Source organism: Poecilia mexicana, unplaced genomic scaffold (assembly GCF_051168715.1).
Source record: "Poecilia mexicana isolate PSO_F unplaced genomic scaffold, ASM5116871v1 scaffold_1, whole genome shotgun sequence".
Classification (NCBI taxonomy): Eukaryota; Metazoa; Chordata; class Actinopteri; order Cyprinodontiformes; family Poeciliidae; genus Poecilia; species Poecilia mexicana.
Window position 1 is genome coordinate 3,873,133 of NW_028263370.1, and position 26,445 is coordinate 3,899,577.

General features: G+C 39.9%; 1 protein-coding gene across 1 annotated transcript; it reads left to right on the top strand.

Moving 5' to 3' along the window:
- Positions 1 to 4,078: 4,078 nt before the first annotated feature.
- hap1 (huntingtin associated protein 1) lies at positions 4,079 to 26,368 on the top strand (the record flags this gene model as incomplete). The annotated part of the gene is made up of 15 exons (XM_088009982.1): positions 4,079 to 4,370; positions 5,543 to 5,731; positions 16,513 to 16,589; positions 16,737 to 16,853; positions 16,940 to 17,034; positions 18,470 to 18,578; positions 18,697 to 18,775; positions 18,864 to 18,994; positions 19,166 to 19,240; positions 19,735 to 19,946; positions 20,509 to 20,718; positions 20,803 to 21,140; positions 22,562 to 22,750; positions 22,882 to 22,984; positions 25,204 to 26,368. Coding segments are annotated over 15 exons (2,622 nt in total), but the record flags the coding sequence as incomplete, so codon positions are not given.
- Positions 26,369 to 26,445: the final 77 nt, after the last annotated feature.

The window sequence follows — 26,445 nt, forward strand, 5'->3', positions numbered from 1 at the left end:
GTATAGCATGCATCACTGTTTAAAAGTTTGTTTGGCCTTAATCTTGCAAAATGGAGAATCACAATTTTGTCAGAGTGAAGTGAGATTCTGCATGTTAATCTAGTATCACTGGTGGAAAAAAAGTATCCTCTTTGTTTTAGAAATCCTAAACGGCTTAAAATCTGTTCGATATGAGTATAATATCATCAGCTGCATAGTACATCTGAACATCTCTGTGTTCAATATGCAGTTTGTCAGAATGAACTAATTATTCAGGTAGCATGGATTCAAGACATCCGTCCGTCAAATACATTTTGTTTAAATCAGCATAAAAATGTTTTGAAAAGGCGGTATAGTGGTACAAGTTGTTTAAATCCCACGTCAATCTAAAGCGACTTTTTCAATAGAACCTCTTTGTTCAGATGGAAACTGGGCTGCAGCTTTAAAACCAGCCCAAGCCTTCTTACTACAGCTGTTTGGTTTAAATCTGTTGATCAGATGCTACGTCTGTCTTAAATTGTGATTTTATTATTATTATTATTATTAAAGTGTAACAGTGCTAATTATACGCTAAACAGACTTGTTTGGAAAGTGTTAGTCTTGCTTGGAGGATGAGTGTAACATCTTTGCCAAGTGTTTTGTGTTACTTTGTTAAACATTAAGTCAATGGTTCTCAACCTTTTTGGCTTGTGACCCTCAGCAAACAAAGCACAGGTGGCAGAATCTTTAGATGGGACATGTCCCCCATTCACTCTGTCATTTTGGAAGAGTGGCAAGATTTATTAAATTAAATTAAATTCATCATTAACTTAAAGGAAGACTTGTCCAGGACACTGGGCTGCGAGGTTTGACTCACTGGAGTAACATGCCCACGGTAGTCAAGGGAAGGTCAAGAGAGTGTGAACATGTTCAAAGGTTATCAGCCGCAGGGTAGATGAGATAAATGAGTTTGCTAATTCACTTATTTATATGAAGTAAAATGTTGAAATACAGTTATAAAATTAACATTTATAGTTTTTAGTACTCTGAAGGTTAGCATGAACCAGCTCAATTTTCCACAAACTGAAGATAATTTGGACTTGGCTTTAAGATGAATCATCGTTTGTGGGGGTCAGAGTTTAATGACTTTTCTGTCTCTTAAGAGGTTGAAGTAAATTGATCTCTCAGAATGTAGACTTTGTAAATTTCCAGTGAGAACGGTGAATTAAAAAGTCCTTAATAGCACCTGACAGTCCTTGAATGCGTGTGTCCTGGCCTCCCTCCAACCCCCCTGGTTGCATCCCTCTCTGTGTCCTGCGTGCCTGGGCTCACGTACACACCCTCCTGGAAGGGCATTGTTTGCTCAGAGAACCAGTGCAGAGCTCTGCAGCGCCGCTGCTCCGGTCCACGCTCCAAGGTCAAGCGGCATGCGTTTGCTGCTTGTGTTTCACAGGTTCTGCTCTGATATGACTTCAGATCAGCTCCATGAACCAGTTCATCCCACAACTGATTCACTAATTAATATTATGCAACAAAATGAAAAGCCTTGTTGTGGGATATGCTTTTGAAATTCCCTGTTGGCATTTTAAGTTTCCACCTTTTTGAGGTCGCTGCACTAATCTTTCTCTGGAGCTCCTTTATTCTGCTGGAGAAACGTCCGAGATTATTACTCCACTGGCATTTTCTTCTGGTGTCCAAAAGGGTAAAAAAGCAGGGTTGCAAAGAATCACTAAATGTCTAATAACTTATATATTGCAATTAGTTTATTTTATGTCTTGCTTCTAGTATAAATATCTTAGTTTTGTCTCATTTCAAGCATATCAACTTGCAAGTAACTTTTCAGAAAGAAATAAGAGCTTAATATTGATGATATTCATTCAAATGGTACCATTTCACTTCCATCTAATACTTTTTTTTTTAATCAATATTAAGGAATTATTGACCTAAAACAAGCTCCTGAACTTGCTAGTTTTGTCATACTTCAGGTTCATTAAGATGCTTGATCTAGAAACGAGACCAAAAATGCTTGGTGAGATTTAGTGTTTTTTGTAGCGCATCCCTTCTTCTCACCCTTAAGGGACCGATAGTTTAACTCCCCATTTGGCTGCATTGTTATTGAATCATCCTCAATGGTGACCGACCACCAAATCAAAGCTGACTTTGTGCTGCTGATGTGAAAGGATTAGGCATTTTCCACTTTTGAACTTTTGGGGTTAATCGCAGGATATGAATTTTGAAATTATTTACCCGCAGTCATCTCAGACTTCCATACAGAAAGATCAGACTGATGTAAGAGCCTAAATCTGTGTGGTGTCGGTTGTCAGACCTCGCTTGGGGGAGACGGGATTAACGGGGACGTGTTGGCCACAAGCAGGAACACTCAGCTGATTGAAAGTATTTAAGACGGCGGCCAGGAGTGACGAAGCAAAAAGAGCCTCTGCACGACTGATACTGATATGTAGAGATAGCGGGGAATCAAATCCAGTTAAATTGAATCACGACAGCTGTGTTTCAGTTGTCATGTGCCTATTGCATGTGTCTGTATGTACCCTGATAGCCCTGCGGCAGCTGCTGTAATTAGGCCTTTACCCTCTGGTCAGCATGTTTTATTGACTGCAATAACTGGGTCGAGCTATCAAGTGTCCTTTTGTTACCAGTCTGGGCAAAGCGTCAAGCCTTTATGTAACTTTGGTTAATATGAGGCATCGTTTTAATAATAAAACACGGCTGAGGCTCTCAGCTGTTTAAACTGGGTGAGAACAGAAACGTCAGAAAGGCGGGCACAGTTTCTTCATGCGCCGGTGGGAGGAAAAAATGAGAAAACACCACGGTTTAGAAAAACAACCACAAAAACATTTTCAAAGCCTTCATATATGTTTAAAAAAAATCTAAAATCCTTGTTTCCAAAAGCATTAGCTTCAGTTTTGTGCCCTAGGAGGTGATCTCGACTCTTGTAAGAATGGCTGTAGCTCCAGGCAGCAAATGTTTTGTGTATAATTCATACAGCCGCAGCTTGTTCCTCAGGCTTTGCATTGTGTTTATGGTGGTGAAATGTTCTGCTGAAGAACCTGATCTCTGCGGCTGCAGGCTGTTGTAACTCTACCTTTGTGACCCTAAAACTCAGACCTTTAACAGTAAAGGGCACCGCAAGGAAACACTGGAGTGAAAACAAAACATTTTGTATTCACTCAAACAAAGTGAAAACACTTGTTTTATTATTAAAACGATGCCTCGTATTAATCAAAGTTGCATAAATGTCAGGAGTGGCTTGGATCTGAATCACGATAAGAACATGTTTTTTAATGCCTTGTGCAGGTTGAATAAGTTATAGTTTGTTACAGTTCAGATTTCATGAGAAATGTAACAGAGCAAATAACAGAAATAAAGATTGAGTTACATTCAGTTATCCAGAATTGTGTCTTTATAAGAACTAAAGTACAGTCATTTCTCTCCAGATGAATCAGAGACTGCTCTGCACCGTAATTTGACTTTTAGTCTAACCTGTCGGTGCATTTTAATTTGTTGGCTTGCAATATAAAATATACTAATAATCGAGGCTAACATGAGAGAAAAAAATACATAATACCGTTTAAAACTGTAATGTGCAACTTCTAACATTTGTGGAACTGTTTATCTTTTAATGTAATCACTGTTTATGCTGTGTGATTATTTAAATACGAGATGTTAGAACTAGCTATAAGAAAGGAGAAAAAAAGCAATTTATCAACTCAACTGTTGTGACTGCAGACGTGTATCACACTTTGCTTTTTCTCCTTTAGTGAGTTTATTAAATGGTTTAAATTGAAAGCAAATAAAAGAGAATATATACTTCTGCAGATTTAACGAGCAAGAGCCAGCTGTCTGTTTTCTGCAATACAGTGTCTTGGGTCTTTATGTTTAACAAGTGTTTGATTTTCTTTTTTTTCTTTTTGTTCAACGTTATGCAGAATTGAAACTAGAAAGTTTTTCTCAAAAGTGGAAGAGTCCAGCATCCACATTCATGCATCGTTCTAATCACTCGTCTTTGTTTTGTCTCTTTCTTCTCTTGTTTTCCTGCTTAGGCTTCACCTGCAGGTTCACAGAGGCTCCAATGACCTTCATGTCTCTGTTTGGCCCCTAAGCCACCAACAGGGCGCCCGGCTTTAAGCTCCTGTTCACCCTGAACCCTCCGCCCCGAGGCAAGCTGTCCCACCCTGTGTCCTCTCCTTCCTCACCTCTTCCGGCTCGTCTTTCTCCTCCCTCCTGGCATCCACAGGCCCATCTGGACTCCCAGTCAGCCCTCTACCCCAATGAGGGGCAGAGGGAGGCACCGGGCGCCCTGGACGGTGACCCTCAGCCTCTGCAGCATTCTGCACCAAGGAACGTCTGTGACTCGGCGCAGCGGTCCTGCCTCGACGCGTCCACTATAACGGGTACACAGTTTTATTTTAAAAGGCAGTTATGGCCAAACATATGTATGTTTAGGTTTTTTGTACTTGTCTTTACAAGATTCCTAAGAAGAAATTAATAAATTTAAATTGGTGAATATATTTCAAATTTATACCAAACATCAGTATTTACAGCGTAATCCTTCATATTTTCTTCAGTTCACTCTGACATTCTGGAGATGAACAAAAACATCACTGATATTGATTCATTCTTGTCTCAATTCTTGAAGTTCATCCACTCTTTCTTGGCTTCATTCAATGTTGTGTTTTCCTGGTTTTACTGTAAGTCAAGTGTCTTTTATGAGAAGTAACTCATGGATGTGGTCATTCTCATAATCTGAGTGAGAGAGATTATTTTATTCCAGAATGTTGGGCTGTGTGATGAAAAGTTATACTGTTTAAAACTATCAGGAAAATTCAACTGCTTAGGCAGCGGTGAACCTCTGGAAGGCCAGCACTCTTTAGGTTGGTTTTTATGCAAAATGATGCGGCACTAAACAAACTTACAAAAAGATGTCAAAATTCATACAGAAACATAAAGATGGAGCCCAAAATAATTTATTTAAATAGTTTTTTTTTTTTCTGCAAAAAAAGTTGATTTGGGGTTGGTTACACTTTTAAAAGAAAATCCTGGGGCTTGTTATATACTCTTAAATGTTCATAATTTTTCTCCAGTCCATCAACTCGGGGTAAACGATGTATTACAACTTTACAAATAAGGTCATTTTTAATGTTGACACCAATTCATTGCTAATCTTTCACTCTTTTCTGCTGATGATACTGAAATGAAGTGACAAACAAAACAACTTTCTCATTCTGCACAGGAAGCTAAGAACAATGTGGACTGCCAGCACATTGCAGTCCACATTGTTCTGCAGAACATCATTTCTGTTTTGCAGAAATGATGTTCTGCAGAACAGAACATCATTTCCAAACCTCAAACCATGACTCTACAAGCAATAACAATGAAGCGCAATAAATCTATACCGTAACCAATAAATCTATACCTTAACCACTACACTACCACTAGAGGGCAGTGTAGCTGCATGGCTGACACATCAACCTTGTTGTTAATTTTATTGTTGCTTTCTTTTTCTTCTTCCCTCGTTCCTGAACTCGCACATTCATGAATCCCCCCAAACTCTGGGTGCGCTCAGACCTTTGCTCCAACCTGCCAGAGCTGGAGATAGTGAGTCTGCTGTCAGAAGGTCAGCCCAAGTACACCCTAAGAGCCGACACCGTGTTCGGATATGACAGTGACGACTGGCTGCACACCCCTCTGGTGCCACCAGAGGTCGTACTGGGACTCACTTATGAACAGATTGAAGAGACCTTCAAATATTTCTGTGAGTACTGCTCGTTTTCTACATGATGTATGTGTATGGTGTGAGGTCTCGGGATTAATAAAATAATATCCTTTTAAGATCTAATGTCAAACATTCAGATGATATTTTTGTTTTTGGATAGTATTTTCTCTCAAAGCTTTTTACTCCAGAGCTGGATAAATCACTCCTATTTAATTAATTAAAAAGTTTTGCACAGGGTCCGGTTCAATCTTCAGCTGCAGCAGGACAATGAGCTGATTAATGAAAGATTTTGGAATGGCCTAGTCAAAGTCTGACCTTAAATGAAACTGAGATCCTACTTAATGAACTTTAAACACACAATTTTTGCTTAAAAACTCTTCAGTGTGGCTTAATTAATTGAAACTAATAACTAACTGATTAACTACAGGATCAACACGCGGCATCAGCGTCTTCACACTAAGTAATGATTTAATTTAAGTTTATCATGTTGGATCATGGAATAACATACATTAATGAGCATCTCACATGACGAAATGGATTTTAATGATTTTTTTTTAAAGAAAGATTTGCTCTAAAACTGCTTACTAAAAAAGCTTCTCTCACATTTCTTAATTAAGTCTTAGCTGATTTAGTTTGAGATAAAAAACAAACTCCCATGTTTCGTTTTGGGCTCTTTTCCGATCTCACACCTCCAGGATAAGTGCTTCATTTTGAAGTCATTGATGTCAAATGCCATCAAGCCAATTACCCTACTGTTCCTTGGTGCTCTAAGCAGTTTACGCTGAAGACGAGCAGACTGCGGATCCCTTTGGCCGCTCTGACATCACAATGACAGGGTTGGCATGACGACTGCTGCTGCAGCCACCCTGAGATGGTTTATTTTTAGATTCATAGGTTGTCTAGACTTTGTAGGGTGATGGACGGATGTGTGACAAAAGGTCAGATGCTCTCTGTGTACTTTTTAGCAATCCAATGTCTACAGTATAAAAAATGTTTTAGTAAAAGACTCTTTTCTTTAAAATAACGGGGCTCCTATTTGTTGTTTTTTTACATGATTAATCCTTAACTTTTAAGACCATTCTCAGTGACCTGACCCTTCTTTGTTTCACGGTTGGTTAAACCAGGTTTTATCGAGGTCTTCAGGAAATCTGAACAGACCAAGATTCACTTGTTTTTGTGGAAAATAGTCCACTAAGGAAATTGGCTTATAGTGAGGATTTAGTGAGATTGTAGGGTATGTCCTTCTAACACCCGGTAGACTGTCCCAGGATGATGGCAACCACATGTTGCTACCAGAACCAGGACAGACTAATCTGATTGATGCACATTGTGCCACACTGTGCTTCTGTTTGAATTATTTAGCCAAAGGACATATGGTGGTGTTTGTCAGTGCTACTGAATCCTCTGGTATCTTGTTCCCCTGTTGTTGTTTCTGCTCTGCATTTTATTTTTACCACTAGGCTCTGAAATGAGTCTTGTCACACTTTTGTGTGACTGATGGTTTACTGAGAACCTGAGGCGTCCTCATCAGTCCATGTATGACAACATTTCCACAATTTTTAATATTTTTCATGAGAACAAACTTCTAGGTTAGTAACTAAAATTATGGTAAAATGAGTAAGTATTTAAAAAAGTTTGACAGGAAAGTTATTCTGAAAAGATGTTACAAATGTTTTAAAAGAAGAAGAGACTAATGCATTCTGAAATACATGCCTCAATTTAACAACTTTTATTTTTAAAAAAGTGTTTTCTGTAAAAACTTAAAGCGCGTGTCTTAAATTTTACAACTTATACTAAAAGTGGATCTTTTGGGAAAAGTAATGCACTCTCTGTCCAAACTTTCTTTAATGCAGAAAATTCATTATATTAAAATTAGAAAAGTCCTTGTTGTGAAAGAAACAATGAGATTTGTGTAATAATAGTAGCTGTTGCACAACATTGGACAGTCGCACCTTGTTGTTCAAGAGGACAATGTGTTATCCATTTATGGTAGTGGATTTCCTTTGTAGAGTGACATGGCCTTAAAGGGTTTTTTTGTGTTTTTTATTTCTTTTCAGTTTTTATAATTTGGAAATGCACATTTTGAATTATGCTCCATAGATTTAAGAATAAATTGTATTTGCCCTTCATCTTATTTAAAGAAGGTAGCTTGCCTTTGTGACACATGTGGGTGTATAAGCTCAAGATCCCTGGCTTACTGCAGCTGTGCTAACGGCAAAGAAAAACTTCAAGGAAAACTGTTTATCCGCCGTCATCTGTGGCCATTTTGACTAGTTGGTGTCATAGAAGCTGTAGCGTAGTAGAGAGCAGTATGTACATGAGGATGATTGACAGCGCTAAGACCCTCCTCCTGGCTCTGATTGGTTGTGTGTGATGTGGGGCGGTGAATTGCTGCAGATGGCAGCAGGTCTACAAGGAGAAAACGGAGGAGCTAGATTGTTGTTCCACATATTATCTGTATTATGCTGACAGAACATATGGCAGATTTAACAAATATGTAAAAAAAACAAAAAAAAAACATTTTTATACTTTACCTTCAGAAGCTTTAATAAATGAACTTGTGCATTAGTTTAGTTAGAGCTAATTTACCTGGCAAGTGGAATTCAGCATCATCTTAGGGTTGGAATAACTGGAATAATAATTTTTACTGTTTAAAGTAAAATTGCATCTATCACAATTAATGTGCAAAGTTTTTAAAGTGTAGTATTATAGATGGAGCTCAGCTCTGCTGAGCGAATTAGTTTGTTTTAGTTCATAGCATATTTAACACCTGCAGTAAGCAACTGGAAACTTTTTATTGCAGCAACACAACTTTGATATAAACCTATCTGAGAAATTAGCAAAAGCCAGTCATTTGTGGTCAAATTTAACATTTTAGATAATTCAATTAGATTTTTAGACGTATTGTGTTGTCAAACGAGAGCATTGAGTGAATCTAAATACAATGTGTTGCATGTAGGAAGGAAGGAAGCGTTGGACAAGATTTTTTTCAGTGACATAAAATCAGCAGCTATCGCTTTAATTTTGGGAGTATGCAGTGCAACAAAAGGAGCTCTGTCTTTATCATGCCGGGTGTTTTGATTGTTCACTTGGGAGTCGACTGCAAATGAAGCGTCTGATCTTTACAACGTAGTCCCTGGTTATGCATTAAGTTTATTAAAGGCACGTAGGGGGAGTTTTTATTTGGATGCTGTGAATAAAAGCACCTTCCTGGTTTTCGATTCAATGAGAATCAATGAAATCTCATTGATTTCAGCGCTCTGTTGCTTGGACTTGCAGCAGTGAAGCAGATTAAAGTAAATATTAATAAATCACTAAGTGATTTGTCAGAATGTGTTGAGTGAATGTTTAATGGTAACATCATTGTGAGGATATAGCTCCACTTAATGATTTGATTTCTGAAGAAAGTTTAACAGAAAGCAGAGGAATAAACCTTGCTCAAGTATTTCACTCCTCGCTTTGCAACCATACACCAACATAAAAAGTATCCAACAACTGAAGTAGAAGGAAACTGCCACATGGGTTTCAAAATGTTTTGTAGATAAATATCTAAAAGGTTTGTGGTTTTCTGTTTGTGAATCATTTTAACTCAAGTCATACTTCTGTATAAATCGGTCTATTGTGGCTCTGGTCAGACTTCAGGGTTGTTGTTCTCCTTTAAGGTGAACCTCCAGTCCTTCTCACAGGTTTTCACTGGTTATATATTAAGTTTATTAAAGGCACGTAATCTGCTCACGGTGCTTGTTTATGGATGCCTTGATCAAGGAAGTAAAGCACATTCCTACGTTCCCTCTTACAAAGAAACCTTGTTGATATCAGTGTTGATGTTTGAAGAGTAAAGCAGATGGAATTTATTGATAAATTGCTAATTGATTTGTACATTTTGGCTTAATTACTGCAACAAACAGATGGGAGACAACACAAAGTGACAATATTGTAAGGAAATAATTTACTTGTATAAACCCAAACTGCAAAACACAAAATCGTATCAATTATGTTTGGTCTCTAGTGCAAATATCTTTAGTCTTATTTCAAGTGTAATGTTCCAGCATGAAATGGGAGCTTAGTTGTAAGTTAAATAGCATTTAAGACATTTTTCCCGCATATTTAAGATTGTACGGTCTTCTTCCTAGTTAATTTTGTCTTATTTGAAATGTGCTAAGATATTTGCACTTAAAACTAAACCCAAGAAAAACTTGGTAAGATTTTGTTTTTGCAGTACAAAAGTGACGTGAGTCACTTTTCGGTAATGTTTGAAAACTGGGATATGTGGAGGTGCAAAAATAACTAAAACCAAATATTAGAGGTGACCAGAGTCGACTCCACTCTGAGCAGAGGAGCCTCCACTGCAGAGGAGGCAGGAGCACAACAAGTCCATGAGCATCTCTTACTACTAATGGCAGGTTCCCCTAAAAAGCTCAAAGAAAGAGACTCCCTAGTGGTGGGTTCGTCACACAAACACCCTCTTAGAGAAACTGGTTCCACTAATAAGCCAATTAACTCTACAAACTTGCTATATATAAAAAAAAAGATATGCTTACAATCCCCAGTACCTAGAGAAATTACTTTTAAGATTAACATTTAGGGAAGGAGAGGTTTGATCAAAGGGCTCAATGTGATGACACTCCCGGAGATTAAGGGGCAAAGCATCCGCCACATGGCTGTCAGAGTCATTATGCGGCAAGTATGTAAACGAGAAGACTAAAAACAAAATCCATTGCACTGATATGCGATTTGGACAGTGGAAGGAGTTCAACATAGTGGTTGGATTATGGACCACAAGAAGAGCAGTGAACACAGCAAAATGTTGACGTGTCAAGACAAGAGCCGGTGTTTCTTCACTGATGACAGAAAAGCTTAAGAAAAGAAAAGAGTTTCTTCCTGTGTTGACTTTCTGTTCCTTCATAGCTGGGTTCATGCTGAGAATAAGTTACACACAGGTGGATTCTTAAGTGACTTTTAGAGACAATTTACGGCATTGGCTTTTATTTAAGGGTGTTTGAGCAAAGACTGAACACAAATGCATGGCATTCTTCTAATTTTCATTTGAATGAAAATATATCATTCTGTCATTTTCCATCTTTTTCACAAGTGTTTGTGTTGGCCTCTCATAACTTCCCAAAGAAACACATTACAGTTTGCGGTTGTAACATAAAACATATGAAAAAGCTTAAGAGGAATGGATACTTTTGGAAGGGACTGTAGTTTTTAGTTTTTTTTAATGAAGCATGTGACTCTTGTTGATTTGATATTGAGATCAGAGTCCTCTGTCCATTATTTCCTTATGACCATCCGTTTCTCTGGAATTTTAATTATCTTGCTTTAGTAATCAGTTTAAGAGCTGCACGGTATCAGGAACGTGTAAACTGGAATAAGCAAGCGTGTTGTGTCAAAGACGCGGCGCGGCGTCCCACCAGTGGCGGTGAAAGTGGTGTCTGTGAACGTGCAAGGCTGCAGGCTGATATCCCGCATGGCCACTGAAATGTTTATGAGGAGGTTAATATTTGATTGGTAGAAACTCCTGTGTCTGGTTTAGGGTTTTTTATTTTTTTTTATTTTGGCAGACTGGGAAATGTTTGCTGGAAGCAATTCTGACATTCACCAAAAATGCTTGTAAATCCTGACAAGAAAAGAAACTCAGGACAGACGATGTGAAAATCTCTGCAAATGTATATAAAAAACACAACAACCCTCCGTTATTTTGAGGCTCTTGCTCATGTAAGAACCGTTTTCATTAATAACTTGGTACGTTTATTTAGGTATATTCCTAGTAAAATTCTTATATTCATATGTAGGATTTCTAATACCTCTGCTCTACTGTGTGTTTCTGAGCTGCTTCGTCTTTATTTGTGAACTCTCATTCAAGTCAGCAGATCAGATACTTAAATTTTATGTAAAATGTTAAATTGGGATTGTAGGTAAACATCAGTGACATTTCTGTGCAGGCTGCTGCCTCCAGCAGAACGCTGTGGGTGTGTCTCAGTCTGCAGCAGAGTTACTCAGAGCCTCTTCTTTTCTGTTACGTATGAGAGGAGAGGAGAGCAGCTGCAGGGATTCTGGGAGCATACCATCTTCCTCAAACCATGGGGTGGAGCAGGATTTGTGCAGCATCCTTTTGCAAATGCACCATCTTCCGAATTATTCCTTCACCCGCATATGCATCTCCCTCGTCTTCCTGTGGCTGCTCCAGGTCAGAGCGATTAAAATCCTCCTTTGTGTCCAAAGGTCCAGAGCTCGATTGGTCCTTTGCTCCCTCCTCAGCTTCCCCCTCTCCTTCCCTACCCGGTAGTCCAACGTGGCCAGGTGAATGGAGGCAGGCATGACGACAGATGGCACGCACGCTCCCAGGGATTATATATTAACTCCCAGCAGCTCAGATTCTCTCACACACAAAACGCCTCGCACAGACTTGCACAGAACCCAGCAGAATCATCATGCAGCAGAGGCAGCCAGCGCATTGCAGCGCGCAGTAAAACAGGGGGGGAAAGCAGAGGATTTAACTCATGGACAAAGTGACAGAGGGGAGTTTTTCTGCAGTCACCATGGAGGTGTGGAGCTCCTCAGCGTCCGAGGAGGAGGAGGACGACAAGAGCACGTCCAGCTACGTGGAGGAAATACTTGAAGAGGATAAAATCAGCCACAACTGCAATAATAGCAATAACAACAATAACAACGAGAGCCTTTGCAAGGAGGTAAAGCAAGGTGAGATGCCGCAGTGGGCGACGTGACAGCGGTTTGCAGAGGAGACCGAGGGGAGATGTTTAGAGATCAGGTCACTGCAGGACAGGAGGCTCAGAACATGCAGGATTATAAAAAGCAGTTCAATATGTTGAAACGGCACTGGGGGGAAATTATGTACCTTGAGGTTCACAGTGAGCTGCAGCTTTCAGGTCTGTTACCTAAGGGCTTTAATGCTTAATGGTGCATGTATTTCAGCGTGCGGAGAGTCGCTGAGAGCGCATCATTCATAACGACATAAAAGCTCAAAGTAAGCGGGGAATATATGAGCACTAAAACTTATTGGTAGTTGTGAAAATAAATACAGCTTTAAAATGCTTACATGTAGTCTGTTGAAGGTCACTGAGATAAATACGCGTGTGTGTGTGTGTGTGTGTGTGTGTGTGCGCGCGCGCGTGCGTGCGTGCGTGCGTGCGTGCGTGCGTGCGTGCGTGCGTGCGTGCGTGCGTGTACAGTCTGCTGCTGCACAGGGAAGTCCTAAGCTGTGTGTGTGTCAGCAGTTATCATTGCTGTAAAGCCGTTTTCAACAAATGCTGTTTGTAAATTTGGCACATCGTCTTTTGACTGCTGCAGCTTCAGAAATCCCAACGTAGTTCAGAATGAAGGAAAAACTAAAACCTGCTCGGTGTTTTAACAGTTGTGCTTCAGTAATTACAGTTTTGATAAACAAGGAGCGAAGGTTATTTTATAGAGCTTTCTTTTTAATACCAAAGTAGATTTTGTTTTATTTAAATTTTATATCTAAATATATTTATCGAACTTCTTGGTGATCTTGAGCAGTTGGTGTTGACCACCTCTCTGAGGTAGTTAATGCGCATGTTTTTGGTTTAAAATGGGCATTATTTAGGTGTAATATAGCCGAGTCTCCTCTGTGGTGTCCTTTGTCTGCATGGACATGTGGAGGGTAAAAATACTGCAACCTGCTGGCAGCTCTCCAGAAACCAAGACGCGATGAACATCCGTCTGTCATGACGGCTGTTGGCTTTATTTGAACATTTCAGCAACAAGGCTGTTCAAAGTGATTTAAAAACATCATACAGTCACCAGTTATGAAACAAGCAGTAGACATTACATTTTGTCAAATGCCATCATCAGAATAAAACATAAACATTATAAATGCCCCATTAACTACTAACCAAAGGCAGCTCTAAACAAATGGGCGTTTAGCCTTGATATAGAGTTTTTTTTTTTTTAAAGTTTATTCCAGATTAGAGGAGCGTAAATAATTTCATAATTTGTCTTGGTGCTCATATTTATATAAGAGAGTTTTTTTTAAAAATCATTTTTAATGTTTTATTGTTAGAGAAATGGATCGGTTTCGCCCCAGTGATCTTTTTGCAACGACGCTCATCCTCACCTGTCTGCTCCCCCTCAATATAACAGACATCATAAGCACACCTAAGTCAACGAGGTTCATCTGCAGGGACAGTATTAGGGTAACAGTTCAAACCACCTGCTTGGATTTAGCTTCACCCACACTGTAAAACCTGTAGCTTTATCTCTGCTGCATGGCAGCCTGGTCAGCAGGTCAGAGGTCAAGGAATTCACCTGGTGGAACCTGAAGGGGTGTTTAGTCTTCATCAAACCTAAACTAAACAAATGCGTACTCTTGAATTTTTGCTTGGAAAAATGCAACCCAGTGTGTGGTGATATACATGTGATGAATGTCAACATTTATTTATTTGTTGGTGGCTTTGGCAGGTAATTTGAGTGGATTTCCTGTAACATAGCGGGTCTTATTTTGGGTGTGTGTGAACAGATCTCTATGCCAGCCAAGTGTCCCACTGCAGGCTGCCTTGTTGGCACAGGAAACGCTGGGATCCACTTTGAGAACAATAGGATTAGTGGAACAGTTATCTCATTAGGCTTTTCTTAATTTATAGACTCTGTCTCGGTGCAGAGTTTGGAGCTCAGGAAGACTTGTGTGTGTGATCCTAATCCTGCATAATTTAGGATCTACCTTTATAATGCATTAGAGTTGTTGTTTTTGTTGGTGCGCCCCTGAAAAGGACAAACATGTCTACCCTCTTTCTTTTTTAGCGGGATGAGATGGAGATACTTTAACCAGCAGGATTTTGAATATTTTTCATGAAATTCTCAATGTTTATTTTTAGGGGTTTTCTTCTTGTGATATTTAGGTTTTTAGTGTATAAGTCAACCAGCAAGTGTGAACAGACTTTAGATGAATCAATCAGTGCCAGATAGATCAATCATTTTGGATATTCAGTGTCTTTGTACATCTTTTCCTTGCTGCTGCAGCATCAGAAGGAACCATCTTGTCCAGTCAGCAGAACAATTTTAAGGGTGTAAAGGAGGCTTACAGTCTGGTTTGACCAACTGTCCTTCAACGTTTTGGTCACGTAATGATTTCCTTTTCTACATACCCTATTGTTGCTGACTGAAAATGATCATCTAAAACTGACACTGAATCACCTTGGCTGTATTTTAATCATTGACGGTGCTCTTAGTGCAGCCGGGATGCTCTCCATTAGGCTGATTAAATATGGCTGCAGTATCAAATCACTGTTTCCAGGCCAAATCAAACCTCAATCTAATCACTCCGCCTTGCAGAAAGCCTGTTGGTTCATCCGAGCTTCGTGAATGAAGGAAAATGTTTCTGATTTAAGCAAAGAATCCATCAGAGAGACGTTCAGATCTGTTCTCTGCTAAACACAAAGTCAGAAACTCGATGTTTAAATGTTCCTCATGTTCCTCATGTTCTGTCTGCTTTCTGTTTTACTTCCGGCCTCAGAGGATTGTTGTTGATGCCACTTAATGGTTTTGCTTTGGGGGTTTTTTTTTCCAACAATGTGTCTTTTTCATTTTTTTTACAAACCAGTTATAGCAAGATGTTTCACATGTCCAGCTGTTTTAATAAATAACATGTTTTTTTACATGCTTAGGTTCAACAGTCTGATTATAGTGGGAAAATATATTTTTGTGTTTTTAAGAAACTACCATAAACAACAGAACAGCACCTGAGAAGAATAAGTTTCCTATTCTCACTTAAAGTCCAGTTTCATATTTAAATTGATGAAAATCTGGATGCTTTGTTTCCTGGTTTTTGACAAATGTTGTTCAGCTTGATGTCATGTTCAGATCTTATGTTTAAAGCAAACATTTAAACAAATCTGAGCTTGATTTCCATGCAATCTGCATAATAGCGGTGAAGTTTAAGGGGGAAGAGACTCATTTTTTTGTAGAGTCATCAGGAAAAACATCAAACAAACAAAAAGGAGAGCAATAATCAAACATCCAAACTATACGTTTAGCATTTTTACCATTTCTCAATGAAAAATATCTAAATCCTTTACTCAAAAACGTATAAATCTGCCTCATAAGGCTTATTAAATTATTATTGTAATGAACTCATTTGCTCAATACTTTAGTTTTAAAGTTTTAAATGGTAATTTCCCTCATTGTAAAAATGGATGTGACTTTAAAAATGTTCAGTGGGTTTAAATTTTTCTTGTTCAATAACCAGAAATATTAAAATCAAAGAAATACCTCACATTTTAAATTGAAAAATGAGCTGCAGGACATTCAGCACCAATAAAATGTAATCAATATTTAAATTAACTGTGAATAATTATAATAGGGACCTGAATGGCTTTACTCCAAACTCTGTCCACGTCAGTGCTAAATCCCTACCAACTAATTGATTAATCCTTTAATGTAATGCCTTTAAAGTGAATAAAGACAAACCATTGTTCAGGATGTAAACAGATTTTCACGTCAGCAGCCTGTTACCGTCTTTCCCTGCGTCTCCGGCTGAAATGGACACCATCAGGTTTCCCCTGCGGTCGGCTGAACGAAGCTATTCTGGTGTCCAGGGGCGCGGCGTCTCTACTGGCCTCTTAATTGGCCTCAGAGGGATCAGGCTAAGAGGATCAGTCGATAGTGGGCCTCATGGAGATGTTTTGGTGTGGCTCCTAAAACGTCAGTGGGACAGGACAAATTAAATGCTCTTTAGCTATGAAATGTTCATTCTGTTTATTTTTATTATTTCTATTTCCTCAGTCAGAAATGCATCATTCTCTGCCTCTGTTCGTTAAATTCCCCTCCTCTCCTTCATTCCTCAGTGCTGTGCTCAGATAGAGTGGGCCAGGTCACCAAGACGTATCATGACATCAAGGCGGTGACCCACCTGCTGGAGGAGGTAAGAGAGACACACAGCAGATGAACTGGATTAACAGAGGATTAGACATATGGTCCTCTCTGCCCAGCTCCGTTTTACACAATTTGTTGGCTCACATGTTCCAATCAACCTTGTACAAAATATACATGTTTGTGAATCCCTGTGCAGAAAGAGCGGGATCTGGAGTTAGCGGCTCGAATCGGTCAGTCCCTCCTGAAGCAGAACCAAGAGCTGACGTCTCGCAACGAGACGCTGGATGAACAGCTGGAAATCGCAAAGGAAGAGGTAGTTGGTCCCCATCGTGCACAGACAGAAAAGCTCCCATCCTGCTGAGCTTCAGCGCTCAACAACACTTCTTTAAATTTCTTCAGATCGCTCAGCTTCGCCATGAGCTGACCATGCGAGACGACCTGCTGCAGTTCTACGCCAGCACAGAGGAGACGGAGAACGCTCAGGGCCTCTCACCGTGAGTACACACACATCCACTCTACACACACGCCGATGTCTGAAATACCTTAAAGGTGCCCATGAGCAGCCAAAATGTTTTCTTCTTTTTTTAATCCAAAAATAATTTTGGGGGGATTTTCATTTTAACAGATCAGCAATAATCCAAACATGCAATATTTTACTTAAAAGAATAAAGTATTTTGGCGTCATTCTTGAGTCCAGCAAAAACAGGCCAAAGACTTCAAAACAGCATCTTAGTCATTTTGTTGCTTCAGTTTTAATGAGATGCCAAAATGTTGCAGCGTTTTCTCTGGCTATTTAAAGCATTGGGTAGCAAAGCGTCGCCCCTCCCCGACTTGTTGCTGCCCATCAGCTGGCTCAAAGGAGGCTGCTACACTTTTACCTCGTTTAGAAAAAGAACAAAGTTTTCTGTTAGGAAATATTTGTGGTTCAGGTGTGGAAACTGAGGGTTTACCACCGATCCGTCTTATTAAGGTGACGCAGTTTAAAAACTACAGTTAATGGGGTGCGAGTGACATGTAGGTTAAGTAGTTGGCTCCAGGCTGGCTACCGGTGCAGATAGCAGGACTAATTAGCTCACAGCTGTGATTAGAGCCGCGCTACTTTGTAAACTAATAAGATTTGAAGTTCTGCACAAAAATTCCTCGATACATACAACGAATGTTTGTATTTTTGTGTTAAAATCGACATTGTCAATGTCATTAGTGCCACTATAAGGAGATGTCGTATATTTTAATGTCTTTATTTTGAAAACATACTGTCAGAATCTCAAGCTGGCTCAGACGTAGCTGCAGAACAAGAACAAAACATGGATCTAATATTTCATTTCTAGAACATTTTGAGATAGTTTTACTAGCTACACCTGTAGTTTAGTGCAAGTTTAGATTTATGCAGGTTTATGCTTGAGTGTTTCATACAAGACACGACATAGAAAGTAGCACAACCCTCCTGCTTTATTAAAATTAATTGAATTGCTCCACGTATCAAGCTTGTTTGTGAGTAAACACACGTCAGAGCAGCTCTTCTGATCCTCTTAATGATTCCAGATTAGCTTTCTAGAAACTTCCTTCCCATCTCCAGTTAATCCAAGCTGGGGGTTTTTTCTCTGAGAAATGCGTATGTGTAATAGCAAGTGATGTAGATTGATTATCAGAGTTACTACAGGGGGTTTCATAATCTGAGCGAGTCAACTTCTAATATTATTTTGCTTTTTGGAGCCCAGAGGAGGCAGAAAATGAAGAACTATTGGCTGTAAGAACTTAAAGCTGATCCTTTACCATCAAACCAAACCAACATCTTTATTTTTCACACATCAGCATCTGTTTCTCACTTAAATGTCATCTTTCATGCTATGTAAAGCAACACATTCGTTTGTCACGGTGTAAAGTGACGTTCTCGAAAGTTAAAATATTTTTTATTTTTGTTTTCTGCAGAATTAAAAGAAACGAATCCAGCAGTTCTCTCAGCAACTTTGTCCATTATGACTTTCTGCATCAGAAACTGAAAAGTTTGGAGGAGGAGAACCGCAAACTGAGACTAGAGGTATGCACAATGAAATCCCAACTCAATATAAGAAAAAAGAAAAAGAAGAAGAAAATATAGGTTTTCTATTTTCCACCACTGGGTTGTTTTTAATGATATGAGGATGTTGTTTGCTCAGGCCACTGAGCTCTCCACAGAAACGACCAACTACGAGGAGCAGGAGCAGGAGCTGATGATGGTGTGTGTGGAGGAGCTCTGTAAGTTTTTCTCCCTGATTCACTGATAAACGATGGAGCAATCATCCTCTCACTCTCCAGTTGTATTTACGAAGCTGGTGTGTTTCAGCGTCTGCAAATAAACAAGTGGTGGACCTGTCGGAGGAGCTGGCTAGAAAGATGGAGGACACCGTCCGACAGCAGGAGGAGATCAGCTCTCTGCTCGCTCAGATAGTCGACCTGCAGGCCCGCTGCAAAGGGGTGAGGCGCAAAAACACAAACTCACAGTCCCACTTCTGTGAGATTATCGTTTCCTGGCAGCTCCAAAGCTTTCCTATTCTTTTGTTTTCTTATTTAGGTTCCAGAAAGTGAAGTAAGCTAACTTTCTGTTCTGTGATGGTAAACGTTTTGAATCCTGCTTCTGTTTTTCAGCTCAGTCATGAGAACGAAGATCTGAACCACCAGCTGAGTTCCTCCAGAGAGAAGGAGGCAAAACTGAAGTCTGAGGTAACTGTTTTTCAAAGTGTTCAGCCCCCAGGGGGCGCTAGAGGACCCTCAGACAGCTGGAGGGAAGATAATACATTTTTTAATGGGATCTGTTTTTCAATCATTATTATAAAATATGGGCTAAAGTAATGTATTTAAAGTTATTTGCCATGCAGTCAAATTTATCACTCCGCTTTGCTCATAACATAAAACCAGAAGGTACAAGACAGAGTTTATGCTAAATGGATGTAATAATTATTGAATAGTGAATAAATGTGAGAAAACATTCAAATAGTTGATGTTTTCCATTTTAATACCATCTTCAGTTTGCAAAGGGGGTCTCCGTCCAGAATCTAATGCATGGCAAAGTTTGCATCATATTCAGAGTTGGATTAAAATGAAATAAAATGCACATTTTAGCTTTTTATTTCTCATTAGTTTTGCAGTTATTGCGATGTCTGTTTAGCAACTCCTCTTAGTTATTTAATGTGTCTCTTTATGTTTGTCTTTTGCAGCTCAAGGACTTGCAGGACAAGTACTCTGAGTGTGAGGACATGCTGCACGAGGCACAGAAGGACATAAAGAACCTGCGAAATAAGAGTCTGCCCAACAGCACGGTGCAGCGGTACACCGCGCTGGCCTCCGTCCTCCCCATGGACTCTCTGGCTGCAGAGATAGAGGGCACCTTCCGGAAAGGCCTGGACTCTCCCGCTTCGTCAGAGTACAAGTGAGTCTGTCATCAGAAACGGCAACCACTCTCACCGTCTGCGATTGTCCAAGAATACAAAATCAGAGTCGGGTGAATATTGATAAAGATGATAGATCTGAATTTGATTAGTTTTGATTGATTCATTGAATAAAATTTTCCCTTGATTCATTTTTTTTTTTTTACTTTTTGTTGGCCAAATAAAAGTGCAAAAGTCACAAAATGACACTAATTATTTTGTAAAGTGTCTTTTAATGGCAAGGGATTTGCCATTTGACCTTGAAAGAGGAAAGTCCTGCAAAGAAATGAAGGGACTTACTGACGATTGTAGAGAGTGAGGAAGAAAAAGGCAATTTCTGATAGAAAAGCACAAGAAGTTGCATTTAGCAACAGTGGCGCCCCCAAGTGGGGGGATGAAGGGAAGCCCAGAGAATCATGTAAATGAAAGATCTTTCTTCGTGTTGAAATAATGATTGTATTATTTAGTTTTATTCCTAATTTTCCACAACATGGATTGCAGAATCCAGTGATAAGTACTTGTTGGCTGCAGGTTATGCGTGACGTTGTTGGTCTCTCCTGGCAGGAACCACCCATATCGCGTCTTCGAAACAGTGAAGGTGGCGAACAAAGCAGGGAAGATGCGGTCCCAGTGCCACTCACCAGGACTACCGGGCTCCAGCCCCGTGTCCAGTTGCACCAGCACCCCTCGGACCAGCTACTACGGCTCCGACAATGCCAGCTTCATCCTGGAGGACAAGCCCGGCTCCATCTCCACTCAGAGAGAGGACAGCAAGTGAGCTTCCAGAGCGGCAGGAAGTGGCTGAAACTCTCTTTGCTTTACTTCATGTTAAGTCGTCGTTGTTTTTCTCCGCCACAGTGTCAGTGGGCCGAAACGCCTGGGCCAGCCGGGCACACCCGGAGGTCAGGACCTGGAAACCGCTCTGCGCAACTTGTCAGCTCGCCAGCAGAGCCACGCCTCTGACCGGCCTTTTTTCGACGTGGAGAGGGAACGGAAACTCCGCGCCTTGGCGGCAAACTGCGAGGAGGGCGACGGCTCCAGCGGCTTCCTGACGCCAAACGACAGCCTGGCCTCCAGCTCAGCTGCTTCGACCGGCACCAACTACTCCAACGGGAGCTCACGGCACTCCTGCGGCTCCTCAGGAGGGTCCAGGTCCTACCTGCCAGACCGCCTGCAGATCGTTAAACCTCTAGAAGGTAAAAAAAAGTGTTGAACTTTCAAGACTCAGTTTGATTGGCGACTAAAGTTGCATCATTTGGTGCGGTTTGGTACTGTAAAAAGATCCAAATTTATTGAAAAACCTCCTTTACCTCCTCCACGCCTGTGGTGGCGCTGCACCAAGATGTACTCAACTAAATGACATGAAAATCTCAGATGAAGACATGAGCTCAGTTTCCTTCTTCACAAAATGTAAACAAAAGTGAAGTGGCATCACATTTTAGGATTTGTAGGATTTCTCTTTTGTTTTTGATAAAAGACCACAAGCCATTTTTCTCGCTACCACTGGACACGCATGTTTGTTTAGGTTGCATTTACCCAGAATGCCCTGCACTGTAGCTTGCTTCCTGCTTGTAGAGAAGTCTTCAATTCGGTTGGCATCCACATGTCCATTCAAACACACCAGAGTTCACTTTAAATGTGAGGGGAAACAAATTAATAACGTTTTAATCTTTAGAAAAAATAAAATAAACACTTTTAATGTCTGCATTTAAAATATTTGGACTGAAAGATGTTTAAAATGATTCCTTTACCTTCTGAACCTCAATCAGGAACATAGGCTGAAAAAAGGAAGCAGACGTTATGTGTTATCATCTCACGGCCCGCATGTTTTAAATACTTAGAGACAGTTTTGTCTGAGAATGCAAACTATGCTACGGTGTTGAAAAGAAAAGTTGCCCAAGACTTTAGTTCATGCAGCACCTGCCACTGTTGCAAACGTGACGCCTAGCTTCCACTAACTTTGGATTTAATCCTAAGGTCGTCCAAAAGAAGAAAAAAATCAATGAAAACACTACATGTTTTTTGTCATCACAAGTTCTGTGAAAGTTTAATTGTGTTTTTAATGAATCTCAGTTCAGTACAGAAGCAATAAGAACAATTTTGCGATAATCACTTGAAGTCCTGAATTATCATTAAAACAGTGAAATATCTCTTCTAAATTCAGTGCTGGTGGAAAATTACCAACTACGTCAACGTTCGCGCCTGCAGTTGCTACAGTTACTGCTAACAGTTAGCCAGTCACCGGATTCTCTGTGTTTACAAATCATTCATAAGTTTTCTGTCAAACTTTCAACATTTCTGTTTGGCTAAACAAAACACTGCCAGATAAATAACTGCATTGCTTCAGAATAAGAGCCTCAAATATAAACATATCACCTTATTATTAGAGCCTGTGATAGCCGCTTGCTCATGCTAAACCAGAAAAAGTCTCATGCTAACAGCAACCAGCTTGTGAAGAACTATTGTGGTGCTTTATTACTACAAAACCACCCAAAACGTGACAAATCCAGGAAACAAAACCATAGCAAAATGTTTCAGTCAAGCGAGGATCTGCTCAGTAATCCGTGTTTTTGTTTAAGACGGTCCAGAGACAGTCCTCTGTCTGTCTCCCCATCAGGCTCAGTGACTCTGCACCACTGGCAGCAGCTGGCCAAGCCAAACCTGGGGGGAATCCTCCACCCTCGTCCTGGAGTCCTGACCAAGGACTTCAAGGAGCTGGAGGTGGACGTGCAGCACGTCTACAGCCTGAACGACCTGGAGGAGGACGAGCCTGACCCCTCGCAGTTTTCTGCAGCTCATGGTTTCGGTAAGACGTATGATTATTTAAAATATCTCCAAATTTCTCAATCTTCTTGAGCTTATTAAAAGCCTAAAAGATGTGTGGGTTTCCCTTCCATGTGGGGTTTAATATTTGTGTCTCCTCCCTCAACCGGACAGCGTCCTCATCGGGTCCCACCCTCCCTAAGACCTTCCCCACACATCCCAAAACCACCTGCAAAGTCCTCCAGCCCCCCCCTCTCGTCCCCTCCTTCTCCAATCGGTAAGAGCTCTGCAGGTTACGCTGCTGCTGCCGCCTGTTGATTTCCACACCTCTGACTGAATTCACTTTCACATTCGATAAAGTTCAACGATTTCAAGCCAGCTGATCAAATTTTTCTTTTTCTTTATATCAAATCAAAATCTCCAGATTTCCTGTCTTGTTTCCTTTCCCCCTCCTGATGTTGTCCTCTTTGCCCCTCCCCTGGTAGAAAACGTCTGTCGAGGGTCATTCTGAAACTTTAGAAGCAGCCTGCAGGGAAAAGTAAGAGCCCAGCGGACGCCTGCATATTAACCGACTCATGTCCTAAATGTTTGCTGGCATCCTAACTACTAACCACGGAGGCAGAGTCGCCTAAACTGCAGCTTAATGTGAATTTGCAGCTGCAGAAAACCTAACAGCTGCATTTGAGTATAAATTGTTCATATACGTTTGTTTGACAGACGCCCACGTCTCAAATGCAAAGAAAAACCAATGAGACAAAGATGGTTTCTTTCTTGTAAGCTTTACTTTTGCAATTAACCAGTTTTAATTGCAAAAATTAAAATGTGCTCAATAAATTTGAATGTATAATATTTATTTTTTTAGGGGAAATTTAGCTTGTAGACTTCATTATTCATTTTATTCACTGTTTCTGTTGTGTGCCGTTTTTATTTCCCTTTTATTCATTGTTTTTGTTTGTTGCCTTTTATTTTGGAAAATATCTTCCAGTTCCATTGGTTATTATAAAAATTAAAGTTTAAAAGCATTTGAGAGGGGTACATTTTTATCTAATTAAGCTGTCATTAATATATTACCTGACGATGATCTCAAAACAACAATATTATTGCTTATCACAATAATTTCTGGGACAATTTATTGTGCAGCGAAATGTGTTACTGTGACAGGCCTACTAGTGTGAAGGACTGAAGATTAAATCCATAACTTGAAGTAATTGTTTAAAACCCCTGATCAGATGTTTACTCCATTACAATTAATGTGCACAGAGTTGGTGGATAAATCTGTGAGTTATTAATCAGCCTGTTCTCAGATTTCTCTCTTCACTAAGTAACATAAAAACAATAGATCACATTTTATCCATAAAAACAACAATGTTTAGATGTAGTTCAGCATTTTGCCTCTGTGTTGAACACACTGTATTGTTTTTTTATTTACTGCTGATGTTAAAGCCACTCTAAGCTGACTGAAGTCTCGGCTGTCATTCTGCATTAATCGGCCGTTTCTTTCTTTACGTTTATATTAAACAAACAGATGCTGCCTTATTACGCTTAACAAACTAACACGCTTCTCCATCTTTTAGAGATGAATCACCAAATTAACCAAAACTTGTTTTTTCACCAGTTTTTCACTGCTGGACAAACGTTTGTTTTTCAACTCTTATTTTCCATTGAAGGAGCCAGACTTTGATTTTAGCCCTCACATTTATTTCTTCTATTTATCTGGACTGTAATTATTTTTTATGTTGATTAATTTATATGTTTGTTATTGTTATTTTTCATAATATGCAACATATCTTTGATAGAATCATATCAATATTCTTACAAATATTTTTTAAGATTTATTTAGTTTTTATCTTTCACATTGTTTTTAACGGAAACAATGTTTTCTAATATAAAATAGAATATGAAATAATTGATTTTTCTGTTATATGTTTATTATCAATAATTGTTACTTAATTTATTATTTATGTTTTGGATTTGAATACAAATATATTTCCAATAAATCATTGGTTTTTCTTACTTCAAATGTATATTTTTCATATTTAAAATTTTTATTTTATTCCAAGTATATTATATATTTGTTTGAAATGAAATTACAATTTTTTTCTATCTCAATTTAATAATTTACTGTTAATATGTAGGACGATCAGTTTTAATTATATCTTTCAGCGCATTAATACGAGCAACCACGAACAAAACACATTTAGTTGTAATTTCTTTCATGTATTATAATCTATAGACAATTATAATTGTCTATAGATTATATAATTGTCTATATAATCTATAGACAATTATAATTGTCTATAGATTATAATATAGACAATCTATAATTGTCTATAGATTAAAATTTAAGAAAGTTTAAAGTCTGGCTCCTTGGAAGTAAGATGTCAAGAATGTGAACGAAACGTTTGCACGCTGCTGTTTGAGAATCGATACATGCATGAACACAAAGCTTTTATTTAATGTTGTATTCATGATTTTTTTTTATGTTTTGGTTTGCAGCCTTCGCTCTTTCAGCCTGCCACCTCATCGGGACGGTGAGCACGTGAGCGCCTCGTCTTCCTCCGTCCTCCAGCACTTTCACCAGAGCAGCCTCGCCTCCGCCGCCGGCGCCACCGCATCCCTGGGACTGCTGCAGCTGCTGCAGCAGCACGGCATCTCCGCCTCCACCGACCCCTACAGCAACCTGCAGTACGCCCCCACCGCGCCGCCGCAGCCGCCTCCTCGGACCTCCACCGCGAAACAGACGGAAGGACGCGGCTCATCCTCGGACCAAAGTCGCGGGTCGAGCCTCTTCAGCCTGAACCTGGTGGAGAAGCTCCAGAGCCTCGGGCTGCACCGTGTGGCGGCCTGGGGAATGATGGGCCGGCGTGGGACCGACGGACACAATCGCCCCACAAAACTGTGACACGCTCACCCCGACTTCACCACCGTGACTTCACATTAAGCCATGAGATTCCCCCACCGTGCAATTCACAGCCCACCGCAGCACCCCGTGTCTTGAAAAACAGAACGCCACCGAATGTGTCGGAGCCGCGCTTGAGATGCTATCCGTGTAGAGCGATGAACTCAGCCAGTGTTCACGTCAGGAGCCGATTACATCACACACACACAAAACGGCAAAAAGAATCTTTTTATATTGTGTTTGTGAACGTCATTTTACTGTTGTCTCCATCGCTGGTTTTAAATAATGTAATCATTTGTTGTTTTTTTTTGTTGTTTTTTTAGTTTTCAAAGTGTAAATAATAGTATTCTCGTTTGTTATTTAAGGAAAAAGAAAATACTACATGCAGTATAAAAACTGACGTGGCACTGAAGAACATTCAGATGCACCAAAGCACTGGTTTTCCTGTACCTTAGAGCTGCTACACTGAGAGAAACTGATGCAGGAGCGCTGCGATGGCGTCCTTTACATATCTTCTCATCTCCGATTTGTTTTGCGTGTCGATCTGAGCCACGCCCGAGAGAAGGGGTTGGACTTCCAGCGCACAGAGAAACGGATTGTGTCGATTCTGCTGTATTTCACACCGTCAGGAGTCTGTTAAACCGCTGGCATTTCTGTCTGATCAGGATAATCTTTCTGGGCATTAAGAATGATTTTTCAGTCTTTTAATATTTGAACATTCAGAACAATCAAATGTAGCAAAAAAAAGAAAAGAAAAAGAAACGGCATAGGATACTGTGGATTTAAAAGGGAAGAAATCATAAACACAACGTTGTGATTAGTTTTTGACTTAAATATGC